Here is an 18,021-nt window from a genome sequence, read left to right as displayed (position 1 = left end):
GGGCAAACACCTTTATTCTGTGTCCCAAATTCCCCAGGGCAAGAGAAAGAGGTTGCTGGGGTCAGTGCTGCAGGGACCATACAGACTCCAACCGCAAGTCTGGCTTGGGGACAGACATGCTGTGTTTCTTCTGGCTGTGGCTGGAGATGGCTCACCAGAGGGGGTCAGTTGGTCTTCACCTCTAAGTCTACCTCGGAGTTGGAGAGGGAAGGAAGCCGGACTCCAGCGAGGGCATGGAACCCTGTGACCTGCTCTTGCTCTTGGATCTGGTCTCTGAGGCGCTGGATTTCTAGGCGTTGCATTTCGATGATCCTCCCAGTTTCTTCTTGCTCATTCAACCTTGCGGTGGGAGCCGTGCTGAGCACGTCCCTGCTGGGTTCTGTAAGGGACAACAGGACTCATGTGGGCATGTCCATTGCACTGCTGCAGAGCCGATCCTCCTCCCCTCCCTCCCTGCTTCCTCAAACATTTATTGGGCACCTACTGTGGAGCACTCAATCCCAGATGCCGGAGGTACAGTGATAAGCCATTTTGCTGTCTCGCAGAGAGATGGAGAAGTGAAGCAGCATACTTCAGAGTGATGAGGTGAATACTGAGAACCACCCCAGCCCAGCCCGTCTCCTGAGCCCCCAGATCCGCCTGCACAGAGGCCCCACCCATGAAGGCTGCCCTTCTCCCATTCTCCACATCCTAGCAGGATGGCACTCTTCTGCTGACCTATGTTGGCTTCTGAACTGCCAGTCTTTCTCCTTGTGCAAAACCCCTGCTCCTGGAGACAGAACCCTTCGTGCCTCTCCAGGTGTGTCCACTCATACCTTGTTCCTTGAGGACTTTCTCCCCTGAGTCATCCTCCCTGTCTTAGGTGCTGGCATCATCCTGGGCAATGGCAGTGTCCACCAGGGTCCACGGCTCACCCCAGCCCCACAAGGCTGAACTTGCAGCATTAGTGACCTTGGCCTCCACGCCATGTCAGCACCCACTCCTGTGGCTTCCCCTGATGCCATGCTTTAGGTCTTTCACTCACTGTTCTCTGACCACAACTGCTGTAACTGCTCTATGCATGACACACATGATCTTGGACTGAACTGAGAACCCCCTCTTCCTGCACAACTCAATTTCTTGCCTACCAAATTGGCTCCTTTTAGATTTACTCCCTTTTCTGGCCAGCTAGACCCCAGTGAGTTTCTTCCTCCATCTTCCCAACAGCACCCTTAGTGTTCTAGTTGCCTTGTCCTTCTGTCCCATGCGCCCTGCTTAGGATCCATTAGGCTTCCTGGATTTGATGATTGGCATCTTTCATCAATTCTGGAAAAACTCTTGGCTGTGCCTTATTGTAATGTTGCCTCTCCTCATTCTTTTTTTCTCAAACTTCAATTAGACATACATTGCATTATCCCACTCTCTCCTCTTTGTCTTTTACTATATCTTTATCTCTCTGGGCTGCAATCTGGGCAATTTATTCTTTTAGCTCACAAATTCCCCCTTCAGATGTGTCTAATCTACTGTTCAATCTGTCCATTGAGCTTCTAATTATAATAGTTTTCATTTCTAGAAGTATTATTTGGTTCCTTTTCAAATCTGCCTATGCAATTTTGGAAGACTTTTGCTTTTTTGTCTTATTTTCAAATTCCTTTTTTATTTTTTCAGACACGAAATTTTCTTATTTTAATAAACATACTAGCTATGAGTCTTTGTTGGTTTTATTCTGTAGTTTGATTTTTTTTTGTTGATTTTCACTCCTGGTGGTTTATTTTTTCAAGTATTTAGTGACTTTTGATTGTGAGCTCATGTTCCTCAGAACACTATTTATGGGAATTCTTTGAAGCCTGTATTTAAAAGGTACTCCTCCAGAGAAAATTTGCATTTGCTTCTGCTTGGGGCCTAGGGACACTACTACTGTGGGGTCCTTTTAAGGTAAATTTTCAGCTAAGACCGCCTTGAGCCACAAACTGAATGCAAATTCTAGACTAAAACTTGTCTGAGTAGGGACTTTTGGTTAGAAATTGTCATGCAGAGACCTTGTCTGAAGTTTTTTCTTTCCTTCATCCAGAGCCAAGATTGACACCAACACCTTCTCACCCATCTTCTTATGCAAGATAAGTTTTCTCCTCTAGTCAACCTTTAGTTTCTTAATTCGTTCTATTTTGCTTTGACTCTTTTTTTTTCTTTGTTTTTCAAACAGATATCCTTGTCAGTTTTCCCATATGCATAAGGGGAGAAAAATAAAAATGTGCCTGCAATAGTAAACTGGAAGGAAAGCAAGGTTTTCCTAATATTTTATTAATTTATTTATGAAAGCTATATCTGCTCACAGTCAAATAACCCTATAAGGCTTATTACAAATAACAGTATCTCTTGTTCTACATTCCATTCAATTTCTCAATCCTCAGAGGCAACAATATCAATTAGTTTAGCTAATTCTTTTGATATCTACTTCCATACTCTGCTTTGATTAATGTGCTTACATTGCTTCTTTGACTTATCATTTTTAGGCATTCTCTATTGACTTCTCTCTATGAAAGATGAGGATTTAGCCTTCCTTCAGCACCCTCCCCTGCCCCCGCATACTTCACATCCTTTCATCCTCCTAATTTTTAGTAGATCAATAGTCAGAATTTAATTATGATTTATATAACTGCTAGTCACAGTTGAGCCACGTAGTATACAATGATTCATTTCTCTTTTCCATACAATAATTTGTGTTTCCTAAAGTTAATAATTGCTTTGTTTTTTCATTTGCGAAATTTTATATGTCCATATTGCTAATGAAACTGTCTCAATAGTTCCATAGACAGTTGTTTTTGAATAAACATAGAAATTGACCCTTCTGCTCTTAAAGCCTGAAACCTGTATTTGTTTTATCTGAGTTCATTCTTCAGGAAAGGACCTTCAGGCTCCTTAAAAAAGAAATGTCAAAGAACTGAAACTCACCAGATCACTGCACCAGGTCGCCCTTGGCCCCTCCCTAGTTCTTGTTTTCTTTCCCATGTAACATTTCTTCCCTGGTATATAAACCCCCCGTTTTAGTCAGTCAGAGATATGGATTTGAGACTGAGCTCCCATCTCCTTGGGTGCAGCACCTGATTAAAGCCTTCTTCCTTGGTAATACTTGGTAATAGAAATTGGTAATACTTCGTAATAGAAATTATTAATTTCTATTAATAATAATAGAAAGCCAGTGATTGGCTTTCTATGCTGCAAGCAGCAGGACCTTGACCAAACTCCTGGTGTTTCAGCACTATATTTTGTTTCCTTGACCGGGAATGTCTTGCTCATGGCAGCTCGGTTGCTGTGGGCTGGCAGTCTCAGAAGCCCTCCTAAGCAGCTGCCCACCTAATTTTGGCTGGAGGTGAATTTCCATCTCTCTCTGGCCCTGCCACAGCTAGCCCCAACTTTGTTCCCGATTGCCTTGGAAGAACTGCCTTTGAAATTTGACGTCTGTACCCAGATAGGTGAGCAGCATCTGCTCCTCTCAATTTGGGAAAATTTTAAAGGAATTTCCATTTGTAGGTGGAACAAGCCCAGCTGACTGAGAGGGAAGCACCGTTTCAGTATGGACACTCTTGGGGACTTGTTTGTAATTGTGTGTTGTGTTCCGGCAAGTGAGTGTCTCTTCTGGGTACCAGACAGTGGGATCAGCTCCTCTCAATTTGGGAAATTCTTTATGGAATTTCCATTTGCAGGTCGATCAAGCCCAACCAGTAGAGAAAGGGAGCACCCTGGCTGTTTCAGTTTGGACACTAGGGGCTTGTTTGTTGCTGCAGCAGTTGGATAGTGTTTTGGTGATTGTGTGTGTTTGATATAGTCATGGGAAATCAGAATTTAGCCAACTTGATATTCTTTTGCAATACTGTTTGGCCCCAATCTTGTTTGGAATCTGGACTTTGCTGTTGAATGGAAAAGTGGGATGGAGTTGCATGGATCCAGGCTTTTGTGCTGCTGTTCTAAGCAGAGTTGGGCCTGGTTAATATGTGATGTTTTCCTTTGGTGCTGTTTAGCCCCAGTGTTCTCTGGAGTCTGGGGAAGTTTGGCCCTTAAAAATCAAACTGCCATGGAAACTGCTTTACCCAAAATTTTGGTTCACATTCTTCACTGGATTAACTATTGGGGCAAACAACGTATAACCATGTAAAACCAGTGAGCTTGTATTGGCATTTCATGGCTAGAGTTCTAAGGTAAAATTATTGGATTTTCGTTTGTGTGTCTACTTGTATGTGTTTATTTGTATGTACACTTATTGTTACATGTTGTGTCTACCAAACTGGCTTATAAGTAAAAGAGCACTCATACATTAAGTAAAAAGTTCAAGCAATTTTCAAGTTCACGTGAATTATGTAAATCTTTACTAAACAAACTGGCTTTAAAATTATTGGTAGAATGAAAATATGTCTTCAGAATTGTCAGCATATATTTTTGTTTGGGTTTTATATACATCTCTGCTAGATATTTTGAGGTTTCAGTGTTTGGCATAGAAGGTTATAAAGCTGTTAATCTAGCCAAAACAAAATGATCTTGGTATGCCTTCTTTGACAGATGAGACTAATTTAATGTTGTTAGGTGAATCTTCTGAGTTATTGGCAAAAGTACCTATGTACTTAACTTTGAGGCTCTTATTTAGGTGAGCACCTGATGTTCACTGGCTATTAAGAAAATGGTTGGGCCAGGCACAGTGGCTGACACCTGTAATCCCAGCACTTTGGGAGGCCGAGGTGGGCGGATTGGCTGAGCTCAGGAGTTCAAGACCAGCCTGGGCAAACACGGTGAAACCCCATTTCTACTAAAATACAAAAAAAAAAAAAAATTAGCTGGGTGTGGTGGCATGCGCCTGTAGTCCCAGCTACTCGGGAGGCTGAGGCAGGAGAATTGCTTGAACCTGGGAGGCAGAGGTTGCAGTGAGCCAAGAGTGTGCCACTCCACTCTAGCCTGGGTGACAGAGCAAGACTCCATCTCAAAAAAAAAAAAAGAAATGGTTAACAAGGAAATAACTAACTTTGTATAATTGTGTCTAATACCTCAGTTTTCAGAAGTAATCTAGATAAACTGTTAAAAATGAAGAAACCAAATACATGTCAATGGGATAAATGTTTTAGGTAAACTTTTTGTGTAACTTAAAATCTTAAAATTATTTTTGATGCTCATTGGCTATCTAGGTATCTGGGTCATTTCCAATTAAGAAAGGGTTATGGGCTGGGCACGGTGGCTCACGCCTATAATCCCAGCACTTTGGGAGGCTGAGGCTGAGGCGGGCGGATCACGAGGTCAGGAGATCGAGACCATCCTGGCTAACACGGTGAAACCTCATCTCTACTAAAAATACAAACAAACACACAAACAAACAAACAAACAAAACAAAATTAGCCGGGAGTGGTGGTAGGCGCCTGTAGTCCCAGCTACTCAGGAGGCTGAGGTAGGAGAATGGCGTGAACCTGGGAGGCAGAGCTTGCAGTGAGCCGAGATCACGCCACTGCACTCCAGCCTGGGTGACAGAGTGAGACTCCATCTCAAAAAATAAAAAAAAAAAGAAGGTTATGGTATGGAGAAATATGTTTCTAAAAGTTGTGGAATTGTTCTCATCTATAAAATGCTCATATCTGATAGTTCAGGATTTCTTGCTTTTTAGGGTTTCACTAAAATTTAAGGTTATTAAGGATAAGAATTATAGTTAATATATAATTCTGTATATGAAATGGGCCAAAAGATGTTGTTAGTGACAAAGAAATAATTTTGTCTAATTTAGAAGTTATTAAAAGTTAATTCAAATTATGGACATGAAAAATTTTTTTATGGCTGGGCGCAGTGGCTCACACCTGTAATCCCAGCACTTTGGGAGGCCTAGGCAGGCAGATTACAAAGTCAGGAGATCAAGACCGCCTGGCTAACACAGTGAAACCCCATCTCTACTAAAAATACAAAAAAAAATTAGCCAGGCATGGTGGCACGTGCCTGTAGTCCCAGCTACGAGGGAGGGTGAGGCAGGAGAATGGTGCCAACCTGGGAGGCGGAGCTTGCAGTGAGCAGAGATTGCGTCACTGCACTCCAGCCACTGCACTCCAGCCTGGGTGACAGAGGGAGACTCTGTCTCAAAAAAAAAAAAAAAAAAAGAAAATGTTTTTATGTAACAAGGTAGGGGAGAGAAAGTTATGGATATGAAGATATATTTTTTGGTTATAAAGAGAAGATAGTAAGTTTGTATGAGAAAGAATTTTGTATGATGAATTTTTGTCCTGGAGCAAAATAACTGTTTTTTTGTTTTTGTTTTTGTTTTTGTTTTTTTTTGAGACAGTCTTGCTCTGTCACCCAGGCTGGAGTGCAGCGGTGCAATCTTGGCTCACTGCAAGCTCTGCCTCCCAGGTTCACGCCATTCTCCTGCTTCAGTAGCCGAGTAGCTACCTCCTGAGTAGCTGGGACTACAGGCACCTGCCACCACACCTGGCTAATTTTTTGTATTTTTAGTAGAGACAGGGTTTCACCATGTTAGCCAGGATGGTCTCGATCTCCTGACCTCATGATCCATCCGCCTTGGCCTCCCAAAGTGCTGGGATTACAGGCATGAGCCACCACGCCCAGCCAAATGACTGGTTCTTTAAAGAAAACTGAAGAATAAAATCTGGGACTAGATGGAAAGCTCAGGCATGTTGCGCATGGTCTGTGTAAGTCACATGTAGTTTTTTTTGTTGTTGTTTCTTTGCACATACAGATAAATTAGAAAGTTTAGATAATAAAATATTCTTTAAAACCTTATAGATAATTGGAGAAATATGGATAATTAACACTTTCAGAGTTAAAATTCTTAGTCTTGATGAAGGCAAAATAAGAAATATTTTAAACAAATGCATTGGCAGTTTGGCAATTACTTTTTAATACAGTTAAGCATGAAGCCAGATTTAGTGTGAAGCCAAATCTCACATACATGCTTGTATTGCTTCCCACTATGTTTGCTGTTTTGCATGAATAGTGCTGGCACTGGAGTACTTACTAGTAGGTCATGTACCTAGAGTGAATTTCTTGATTGCACAGGATGTATGGTGATATTGGTGGACTTAAGGATATTGAATTGTGTATGAAGAATAAAATATTCATCATGTGGTTTTTTGGGCTCTGCGTAACATGGTAGTCTCCAGGGTAGACTGAGTGGGGAAATGTTGGGGTTGGTTTCCTGTTTGTTTTGCTTCTAATTTTTATTTGTTTGCTGTTTGTTCTTCTTTGTGTTTTGCTTGTGTATGGATATGTATAAAATCATCCACGTTCTTTAGTTTCTAGTGGAAGGCTTTTATAAGTTCTGAAAAGAAATAGTACATTATGTATTGTTTGGAGAGGTGGATGAAAGTGGAACTGTTTGAGTGGTGGTTGTTTCTAGTGTTCTAGTGTGAGTCACTTGAATCAATAGTTTGTGTTGGTTTTAGATCTTTTCCTTTAATGAAGAAGAACTGTGATATGGGTACAAAGTTTTAATGTTAAGGAAACACTGGCCTTGTCCTTAAGGAAATTATATTGATTAGAATTTCTCTCAAACTAATTTAAAGTGACATTCACTTGGATTAAGTAGTAATAAAAAAGGTGAGACTTTCTAGTAATTTTTAATCTCAAGCTGTTTATCACTGATGGGCCTTCATGTGTGTACTCGAAAACAAAATATGTTCAGGTTTTTAATACAATGAAGCATGATGCCAGATTTAGTATGCAGCCAAATCTCACATACATGCCTGCGTTGCTTACATTACTGCAAATCTCATAAACAACTTATCTATTTTTTATTTTGTTGCCTGTCCTTTTTGTGTCACTCACCAAATAATTGCCAAATCCAATGTTATGAAGCTTTTCCTCTATGCTTTCTAAGAGTTTTATAGTTTTAGCTCTTCTGTTTAGATCTTTGATTCATTTTGAGTTAATTGTTGTATATGGTGTAAGGTAAGGGTCTACCTTAATTCTTTTGTGTGTGTATATCCAGTTTTCCCAACACTACTTGTTGAGAAGACTGTCCTTTCCCTACTAAATGATCTTGGTACCCTTGTTGACAATCACTTCACCATATATTTGAGAATTTATATCTGGCCTCTATATTCTATTCCACTGGTCTGTATGTCTGTTTTTATGCCAGTATCACACTGTTTTGATTGCTATAGCTTTGTTGCAGGTTGTGAAATAAGAAAATATGAGACCTCCAACCTTGTTCTTCTTTTTCAAGATTGTTTTGGCTATTCAGGGTAACTTGAGATTCCATATGAATTTTGGAATGGATTTTTCTGTTTCTGCAAAAATGTTATTGAGGTTTTTATAGGGATTGCAGTGAATCTGCAGATCACTTTGGGTAGTACTGACGACATCTTAACAAGTCTTCCAATCCACCACTTACTGGCATTTAATTTCTTTCAGCAATGTTTTGTAGTTTTCAGTCTTTTGCCTCTTCAGTTAAATTTATTCCCAAGTATTTTATTATTTTTGATGCAATTGTAAATGCAATTGTTTTCTTAATTTCTGTTTTGGATAGTATATTGTTAGTATATAAAAATTGCAACTTTTGTGTGCGTTGATTTTGTATCCTGTAATTGTGATTTTTGATCCTTTGTATAAAAATTTTCCTTAACTCCTCTGGAAGTCTGGAGGAGTTTTTTCCTTATACTCTGTGGTGTTCTGAAATTTCAAGATGATGGACTTGATGTGGGTCTGTTTTTAGCCACTGTGTTGGATAGTAGGTGGATCTAACAGCTTCTTAAACAGATTTTTTTCTGTTTTCAGCCCTACCTTCACTTCCACCTCCAGAGATATCTGCTCCTGATCATTCCTGAGCCTTTTGAGGGTTTTGTGGCATACATTAGATTTCTTCTAGGTTCACCACTCTGGCTTCTGGGTGCGGATGGGGGTATGTTCATGAACCACAAGTGACAGGAGTTGATATTTGTTGAAGTAGGGGACTGGGGTCACAGGAATTCATTGGACTTCTCTCTCAATTTTTGTATATGTCTGGAAATCTCCATGATATTAATATGAAGAATCTGGCTATATCACATGGCATCCTAAGGAGGTCTCAACTGAATATTTGTTAGGATACTTGGACATATTTAAAACTTTTTTATTTTTATTTTTTGAGACAGGATCTTGCTCTGTCACCTAGACTGGAGTATGGTGGCATGATCATGGCTTACAGCAGCCTTGAACCTCTGAGGCTCAGGTGATCAATTTTACTCTAAAATCCTCACACCTCAACCTCCCTAGTAGCTGGGACTACAAAAATGCCCAGCTAATTGTTGTATTTTTTGTAGAGATGTGGTTTCACCATGTTGCCCAGGCTAGTCTTGAACCCTGGGCACAAGCGTTCCGCTCGCCTTGGCCTCCCAAAGTGCTGGGATTACAGGTGTGAGCCACGGCGCCTGGCCTGAAACATTTTTTAAGAGAAGTTTTGCAATTGTTCACATCTGTGCTTTATTTTCAAGAGAAGATGGTTTCACCTCTGAGAAGTCAAGTATGTCAGGTTTCCTGTTTTTTTGTTCTTTGTTTTTTGTTTTTTGAGACGGAGTCTCACTCTGTTGTCCAGGCTGGAGTGCGGTGGTGCAATCTTGGCTCACTGCAACCTCTGCCTCCCAGGTTCAAGTGATTCTCCTGCCTCAGCCTCCCGAGTAGCTGGGACTACAGGCCCACGCCACCACACCCAGCTCATTTTTGTACTTTTAGTAGAGATGGGGTTTCACCATGTTGGCCAGGATGGTCTCAATCTCTTGACCTTGTGATCCGCGTGCCTCAGCCTCCCAAAGTGCTGGGATTACAGATGTGAGCCACCGCACCCGGCCCCAAATATCTCAGTCTTTATGACACATGCTGTGCTCTCACATCAACCCTGTAGGCCTGGCATTGCCACTTCAGGTACTACTCAGGGTTTACTCTTGTTTCAACTCCAACCCTAGCCAAAAGTGCACAAGACAACAAAATTATATACATATATATAAAATCTTATGTATGTATTTAATTTTATAATTAAATGTATATGGTTATATAGTTGAAGACTAACAAGAAGTTGCAAAAATAGTACAAGGTTCCTGTGTACCTTTCAGCCACCTTTACCCATTATAATCTTATGTGACCATGGGACAAGAGAAAGCTGACACTTCAGAGACCCAGTCCATAGCTATGGGATGTTTCAGTTCAAGCCTCTAATTTTTATTCCTTAATGTAAACCAGCAGAAAACAAAAACTCGAACCATGTTGGCTTAATTTGCCATAGAGATGCCATAATCTCTTGGTTTTTATTGATTGTCCAGATAAGGGGTGGATACTTGAAAAATGCTTCTTTGGGGCCTGAAAGCAGCATATGTAATTAAAGGCTGTTCATTGTTACTCCACATTCTTTTCCTGAGGATCCATGTGGTAAGTTTCTCAGAGAATTTATTGCCAGGGAAACGTTTGTTTCTCCAGAAAAAAGCTCCCTTTTGCCATACAATGAGCATGATATAAACGATCATATTTCTTTGTTTCTCTTTTTGCCTTGGCCGTCAGAAATTCAGAGGAACTTTAGGATATAATTGCAGTAACTGACTCATTTAATATTTATGTAATTATTTCCCCTCTTCCTTTAAATAGCTCCTCATGTTGCTTTTTGTCTTCATTTTAATTGTACAGGTTCACAATCCCTTATTCACTATTCTAAAATGCAAGAAGATCTAAAAACGGAGTGCTTTTTTAAATTCAGGAAGCTTAGTGTGAATATTCATACGTCACTACAGAAATACTAAAGTGTTTGATTTTAGGGCACTGCCCCAGACCCCTATGGGAATGTTATATAAAGTATTCGCTTTCTAAAATCTGAAAGAGTCTGCATTCTGAGCCGTAGCTAACCTCAAGGATGTCAGCCAGGGGACTGTGGACCTGTGTGTGTCTGAGTGTGGGAAGGCCCTCATGGATTCCTCAAAGAGTAGGCATGTGCCCGGGACAGGATCCCAGAAGGCCATGTGTAGACGTGACCTGATACAGAAGGAAGCCAAAGGGAGACCTGCCTGCAGCTGCCATCAATCCCTTCATCCCAATGCCCATCTCCCCTGGCCACTGGTGCTATTACCTGTCTCTGAAACTTCTTGTGGTCGGACTTTCTTGGTCAGTTTCAGAGCTGCTTCAAGGTCATAGACTTGGGACCGAGTGAACTTCAGCTCCCTGCGGAGCTCATTAATTTCCTTGATCAGAGAGACATTTTCCTGCAGAAAAAGGGGAAGAGAGAGGGAGTGTGGATGGATGAGTGGTCAGTGGGCATAGGGCATACCCTCCTGGGCTGAGTGTATGGGGAATGGGCAGGGTTAGGTCTGGATCCAGAACTCTGGATCCTCTATTGGGGCCTGAGCCTTTATTCCAGCCTATTGCTCAGCCTCTTAAGGAACCAGCGAACTGACTTTCAGGTGGACCCAGCACCATTCCCATCCACCCATGCTTGTTGCAACGTCAACAGCAACAACAATGCTTTCCCACGCACTTTTTATATGAGTTTAAATGCATCATAATAACCCTATGGCTGGGTTGTTATTATAATCACAATTTTATAGAAGAGAAAAGTGAGGCACAGAGAGGTATGTGACTTGCTCAGTTACACAGCTAGCAAGCAGTAGAGTCAGGATTCCAACCCCAACAGTCTGGCTCCAGAGTTCGTAAGCACTGTGCTATACTTCATTCATTTTTCATTCATTTGCTGAACCCACATTTATAGGCTATCTGGTAAGTCCATAAAATGCAAGCAGAAATAGGATATGGTCTGCCCTTAGCAACATGCTATTTAGTGAGTAAAACAGAAAAGTAAATGGATAATTAACATCTGCTGCATCCACTGGAAGCTCACTTCTCTTGTGTTTGACAAATATCCATCCATCCATCCATCCATCCATCCAACCATTCATCTAATAAATGTTTACTGAGTACCTATAATGTAGTCATCCAATATTATGGAGATACTATGTTAATCCTAGAGTATAGAGAGTAAATCTTAGCTTCTGCTCCTGAGGAGTTTACAGTTTAGTGGGGGATGTGGGTACAGTTTAACATGGTGGCCACCTTGCTGTGATGGAGGAGTGGGCCCGGAGGAAAGATGCTTACTTCTGCCTGAATGACCAGGGTGGATTCCTAGGAATTGACCCCTGGGCTGAGGCTTGAAGGAGTCACCAAGGAGAGGGTAAAGGGTGTCCCAGACAACTAGAACAGCAGGAGCAAAGGCACAGAATGTGACACAGCTGATGGGGGTGGGGGAGACCTGCAGCAGTCCTGCATCACTGGAATGCAGAGTGAAAGGAGGGGAGTCGACAGGAGTGAGGACGAAGCTTGCTGGGGGCCAGGGGATACAGGCTCTGCACCCTGGGACCAAACAGTCTCTTTCCTCTGTTCCCACGCCTCAAATCTCTGCCTTCCATTTCACGCCCAGCACAAGTGCCCCAAGGAGGAGCCCCATCCCCAAGGGCCCAAAGAGACTGGCCACTTTGCTCTTAGAGCCCACCGCCACAGTAGTCAGCTTGTCTACAGCAGTGCCTTGTGTATGACCATACAAATACATCAACGGACCACCTTGGTAGATGGCCCTCTGACTCAGGTCTGGAATGGGCCCTGAAATCCTGCATTGAGCTTCCAAGAGATGCTGCTGCTGGTCTGCAGGCCACACCACACTTTCAGTTGCAAAGCACCTGAGGGTCTGCATACCCGAAAAGGCAGTTGCAGGCCAAATCTACATAAAATGGCCCTGTGCCAGGAACAAACTGTGCTTCCACTTGGGACATTATCTCATGAGTGGTGGCTACGGAGTCAGAGCCCAGAGAACAGGATGGTCTTAAGCACTGTTCTCCCTGAGCTGTGACAAACGGTCCTCTGCTGTGGGGAGGTACCTGTGGAGCCCAGGAGGGAGCAGGGGTCGGGCTAGAGACACCGCAATGATTCTTTTCCTCCAGAAATGCTTCATCTAAAGCACAGATCTACATCTTTAGACTTCCAGTGTATTACTTAAGTCCAGTATTCCTTACTATACAGTTTGGATGTTGGTCTCCTCAAAATCTCCTGTTGAAAATTGATCCCCAGTGTTGGAGGTGGGGCCTAGAGGGAGGTATTTGGGTCATGGGAGCAGATTCCTCATGAAGGGCTTGGTGCCATCCTTGCGGTCATGAGTGAGTGCTTGTTCTATTCGTTCCTGCAAGAACTAGTTGTTTGAAAAGAACCTGGCCCCGGCTGGGCGCGGTGGCTCACACCTGTAATCCCGGCACTTTGGGAGGCTGAGGCAGACGGATCACGAGGTCAGGAGATCAAGACCATCCTGGCTAACATGGTGAAAACCCATCTCCGCTAAAAATACAAACAATTAGCCAGGCGGGGTGGTGGATGCCTGTAGTCCCAGCTACTCGGGAGGCTGAGGCAGGAGAATGGCATGAACCCAGGAGGTGGAGCTTGCAGTGAGCTGAGATCATGCCACTGCGCTCCAGCCTGGGCGACAGAGCAAGACTGGCCCCTTCTCTTCTCCTACTCCCTCTTTCGCCATCTGACATGCCTGCTTCTCTTGTGCCTTCCATCATGAGTAAAAGCTTCCCGAGGTCTTGACCAGAAGCAATGCTGGTGCCATGCTTCCTGTACAGCCCTCAGAACTGTGAGCCAAATAAACCTCTCTTCTTTATAAATTACCCAGCCTCAGGTATTCCTTTATAGTAATGAAATTCTCTCTCTCGGATGAAATGCCCAGTCCTCATTGTCAACCCCTCATTCTTCATGCTAGAATTTGTACTTGTGTTTCTGAATCAGATGTTTTCTCCATTGAATGCTTTACCCTTTTAACCAACCCAGGCCTTGGTGATTGTAGTGTGATGGGTCCCCCACCAGGTTACCTAAGGGTGTATATTCACTGTCTGAACCCTCAAGGCCAGGCAATTAATCAAGGCCATGGTGCCCAGCTGTGGAGCAGGTGTCCCTGAGAATCCGAACATCCTAGAAGATATCTGAAAACCTACTAAGGAAAACAGTCCCATGGCACATACACAGTAGGTGAAGAGCCAGAAAATTAGCTTAAAAGCAGCATAGAGATGTGAGGCAAAGCAGGTCTCTAGAGCTGTCCTGCTGCTGCCGAGGAGTGCCCCACATGGAAGACCTAAATAAACTCATCTACTCACCAAGCTGGACTTGTCATTCTTTGGTGTCCCCAGTTTGGGAGGGAGAGTGGGGAACATTACAGTTCCAAATTGTCTAATAACAGTGATAGGTTTCCCGCATTTCCTTTCCAGATGCTGCCTGGTAAAACTCTGCTAGATCCTCCCATGGACCTTCTCCTTGCAGACTTTATATCATGACATGATCAATTCAATACATATTTATTGGGTTATGGACCTTGGACCCTGCCTTGCGTGTTAGAGGTGCTCAATAAATATTTGTGAAATGGATGAGAAAATGAATAACTAATGCAGTGGATACCAAACCGAATAAGATGAGATTCTTACTAATAAGGAAGTTACAAACCAAGGGATAAGGGACAGGTGAAAGAGACCAGAACAGAAGGGAAGGTCTTAGAGCCACAGGGGAAGCTTGCTCGCTTAAGGTCTCTCTCCATTTCTCCTTTCAGTAGGCCTCGCTAAGCTTCACTTCTCCTGATCCTCATTAAAGAACTCAATAATAATCATCAGAATAAGCACTAGAAACTGAAAGCACAATTCGAGTTCTCTCACAGTTTGCATCTTTAGTCACTTCCTCTTTTTGGTCATCTCCATCCATTCTGTCACTGAGTCCTGTTGATTTTGTGTCTGAGCTGATTCTGATGTTCATCCTACCTGCTGGTTTGTCACCAGCTCTCAGTGCTCTTCCTTGTTCTGCTGTAAAGGCCCCCCGGCAAGTGGAGCCCTGCCCTGGCTTCTCCCCACCCCCTCCACCCTCTACAGCCCTGTCACTGTGATTGGGATTTCTGGCTTCTGGTACCTGTTGGTGTGAATGCCTGTTCCTGATCCCCCCTGCCAACCTCTGACATCTTCATGATGCTCCCTTACCTAAATGGGTCTGCAGGGCTTGATCCTTGTTGGAGTATGATTGAGGCCCACCACTCAGTGCAGCCTGACTCTCTTGTTCTGTTCGTTCATTCATTCATTCATTCATTCATTCATTCACTTATTCATTTAAGAAAAGTAATCTAAGAACCAGTTCCTGAAAGCTTACTCTGGTCACTGGGCCAGACGTGGGAGGTCCCGCTTGGCTCCACTGCAGAGCTGCCATGAGAGGCTGAAGCAGGGGCCCAACCCAGAGTGAGGAGGGCTCCCAGGGGAGACAGAGGAGAAGAGTGTTCCAGGCCCAGAGCCAGGAGGCGGCAAGCAGAATCTAAGGCAGGAAGAGCTTGATGATAACGATAATAAGAGTAACCACAATTGCAAGGGTTGATTGGATCACTGCAAATGTATCAGACAGCATGCATACAGTCCCTCAGTTCATCCTTACCCCAACCTTGTGAGGAAACTGAGGCCGTATCTCAGTGGTAGAGCTGGGGTCTGAACCTTGTCGTGCCTCCATCCAGAGTGCCCTGTTCCTCCATGACTACTGCTTTCCAGGCTCTGCTGTCCCCCCTCACATTTATGTCACCTCCATTCCAATACCTCACATAGAATGATGGCCAAGGATACTCCCAATAAGTATAAGTTGGGCTACCCGCAAAATGTTTTCTGGGATGGCCTGTGTTCTGAGGGGTCCCGAGGTCACATTGAGGTCAACCGTTTATGCTTTGGATGGCTTTGTGAATTAAAAATGTGAATGCAATGGGTTTGCTGAGCCTTCTCTTCCTGATCTCTCCCTGGTCAGTTTGACCTCCAAAATCCCCTCCAATCCTCCAGACCCCCACCCAGGTCTACACAGCTGCAGAGGAAATCTGACCTGGGGTCCACCAACGTGCCAAGTCTTGCGGGATGTGAAACTGTTTATGTAAAAAGCTTTCTAAGCAAAAGGGCTCTGCCAAGCTGTCCAGGACTGCCTTTGGCCTTTGGAACTGACTGATGACCCTGGCAGGTCTTTCCGACCTCCGTATTGAGCAGAGAAGAGAAGGGAATGCCTACAGCACCCCCTAATGGCATGGCCTGAGTCGATGCCTTTAGAATATGGCAGTACCTCACAGCCTGGAAAAAGCAGGCAACAGATTTATTCCATGGACTTGGAATCCTTGCATCAGTGACATCTTTCTGGAACCCACAGTTAGTGGGCTCACCATCTGCCTAACTGCACAAATGAGCCATCCTGGAATCCTTCTCCGTTCTTTCAACCTTCCTCCCATGTCTAACCTGACATTTCTATTTGTCGTTTCTACTCTGAAATGCCTTTTGACGCCACAACTTTCCCCTTTCCAAGTCCTCTGCATCTACCCTTAACACGGCAGTCATTTCCTAACGGGTTTTTCTGCCACCTGCCTCTTTCCCCACCAGTCTTCCCACCTTGCCAATGGAGTGTTTTGTCTTTTCAAAACAAAGACACCCCTACCTAAGAAGCCTTGGGTGGAGACTGTTTACAGGACAAACTGTACTTTTTGGCATGGCATGGAGGCCCTTTCCAGCAGGACCCTCAGCCACCAACCATTTCAGCGGGTTCTTCTCCACTTGGACTCTCTTCTCTTGGACTCTTGGGTCTCCAAGCACCTCACAGGCCTCACTTTTCTCTGCTTTTTCTTAGGTTGTTCCCACGGCCTGGAAGGCTCTTCCCTGACTTGTTCCATGATCAACCTCTACTCACCTTCAAGGCTCAGCTCAAATGCCCCTTGCCCCAGAAACCTTCCACAAGTCCTGAAGGCATCACTGAACCCCATTTCCAGGATGAGCCTACAGCACTGCATACAATGAGTTGAGCAGTAATTATTTGTATCTGGTCCAGGTTCCCAATGATGAACTCCTTGAGAGTAGGAACACTATCACGTTCATCTTGGAATCCTCAGTGACTGACACAGAGCTTGCTGTACAAGAAGCCCTCAAAAAATGTGTACTGAATGAATAAAATGTGTGTCCTAGATGTTTGTATCTCATAGCAACTCTTATTTTCATATCTGCCAATGTGCTGAGGAATGGAGTGGCGAGGCTGAGCTCCTGTCTGAATATACAAATGAGACAGTGACCTCATTTTCTGTTATTTTCTAATGAGTTACTCTTAGATGCCATGTTTGCCACGGCCTTCCTCAGCCTTTTTGGATTGAAGTGCCAGGGCCATGGCAACTGAAGATGAGGTCCAGCTAGCTCCTGACCAGCACACACTAAGGCCACCAACTGAAGGGTCTGGAATCAGTTGTGCCATCCACCCTCCACCCCTGCCAGCTGCAGTCCACAGGCACCCGTGGCCCATCCTGTGATGGGCTTCTAGGCTTTCCCATGGATTTCTACCTTGGTTCTTGATAGGTCTATTGCTTGGATGAAGAGGATGGAAATTGCCTTTTTTCTTTTTTTTGAGACAGAGTCTTGCTCTGTCGCCCAGGCTGGAGTGCAGTGGTGCGATCTCGGCTTACTACAAGCTCTGCCTCCCAGGTTCACGCCATTCTCCTGCCTCAGCCTCCTGAGTAGCTGGGACTACAGGTGCCCGCCACCACGCCCGGCTAATTTTTTTTTGTATTTTTAGTAGATACGGGGTTTCACCATGTTAGCCAGGATGATCTCGATCTCCTGACCTCGCGATCCACCCGCCTCGGCCTCCCAAAGTGCTGGGATTACAGGCGTGAGCCACTGCGCCCGGCTGGAAATTGCCTTTTTTTTGAGCACTTAGATTCTGAACCAGGCCAGTGCCCAGTGCCTCATATGGTTGTCCCATTCAATCCTGCAGGAACCCCCCACTCTCAGATTGGTGTTTTCTTCCCTGTTTTACATACAGGCAAGGTGGCTCCTTGAGTTAAGGAATTTACCCAAGGTCTCCTGGCAGAGTAGTGGCGGAGCAGGGTAAACCAGGGTCGGCACAGTGGTTTTGAAAACTTGTCTTTTTTTAAATCTTCCAAACTTTTTGCCAACAAAAAGAGCCCCACTGTTAGCAGCAAGCAGTCTCTTTCTGGTTGAAGGGGGGATCCGGAGACCTGCACCCCCTGCCACA

At 44.0% G+C, this 18,021-nt stretch overlaps 1 protein-coding gene across 1 annotated transcript in view; it reads right to left on the bottom strand.

Annotated features, from left to right (window-relative positions):
• CFAP57 (cilia and flagella associated protein 57) overlaps positions 1-18,021 on the bottom strand; it is an 86,988-nt gene continuing 68,967 nt past the window's right edge. Inside the window, exons 22-23 of the mRNA XM_030823184.1 lie at positions 11,048-11,180; positions 1-379 (exon numbers count right to left, since the gene is read on the bottom strand). Coding sequence (XP_030679044.1) covers positions 165-379; positions 11,048-11,180 — 348 coding nt within the window. The 3' untranslated portion in view covers positions 1-164. The remainder of the gene's footprint in view (positions 380-11,047; positions 11,181-18,021) is intronic.

This window comes from Nomascus leucogenys, chromosome 12 (genome assembly GCF_006542625.1).
Source record: "Nomascus leucogenys isolate Asia chromosome 12, Asia_NLE_v1, whole genome shotgun sequence".
Taxonomy (NCBI): Eukaryota; Metazoa; Chordata; class Mammalia; order Primates; family Hylobatidae; genus Nomascus; species Nomascus leucogenys.
Note: the sequence above shows the minus strand (reverse complement) of the source record. Positions and strands in the feature narration are given on the sequence as shown.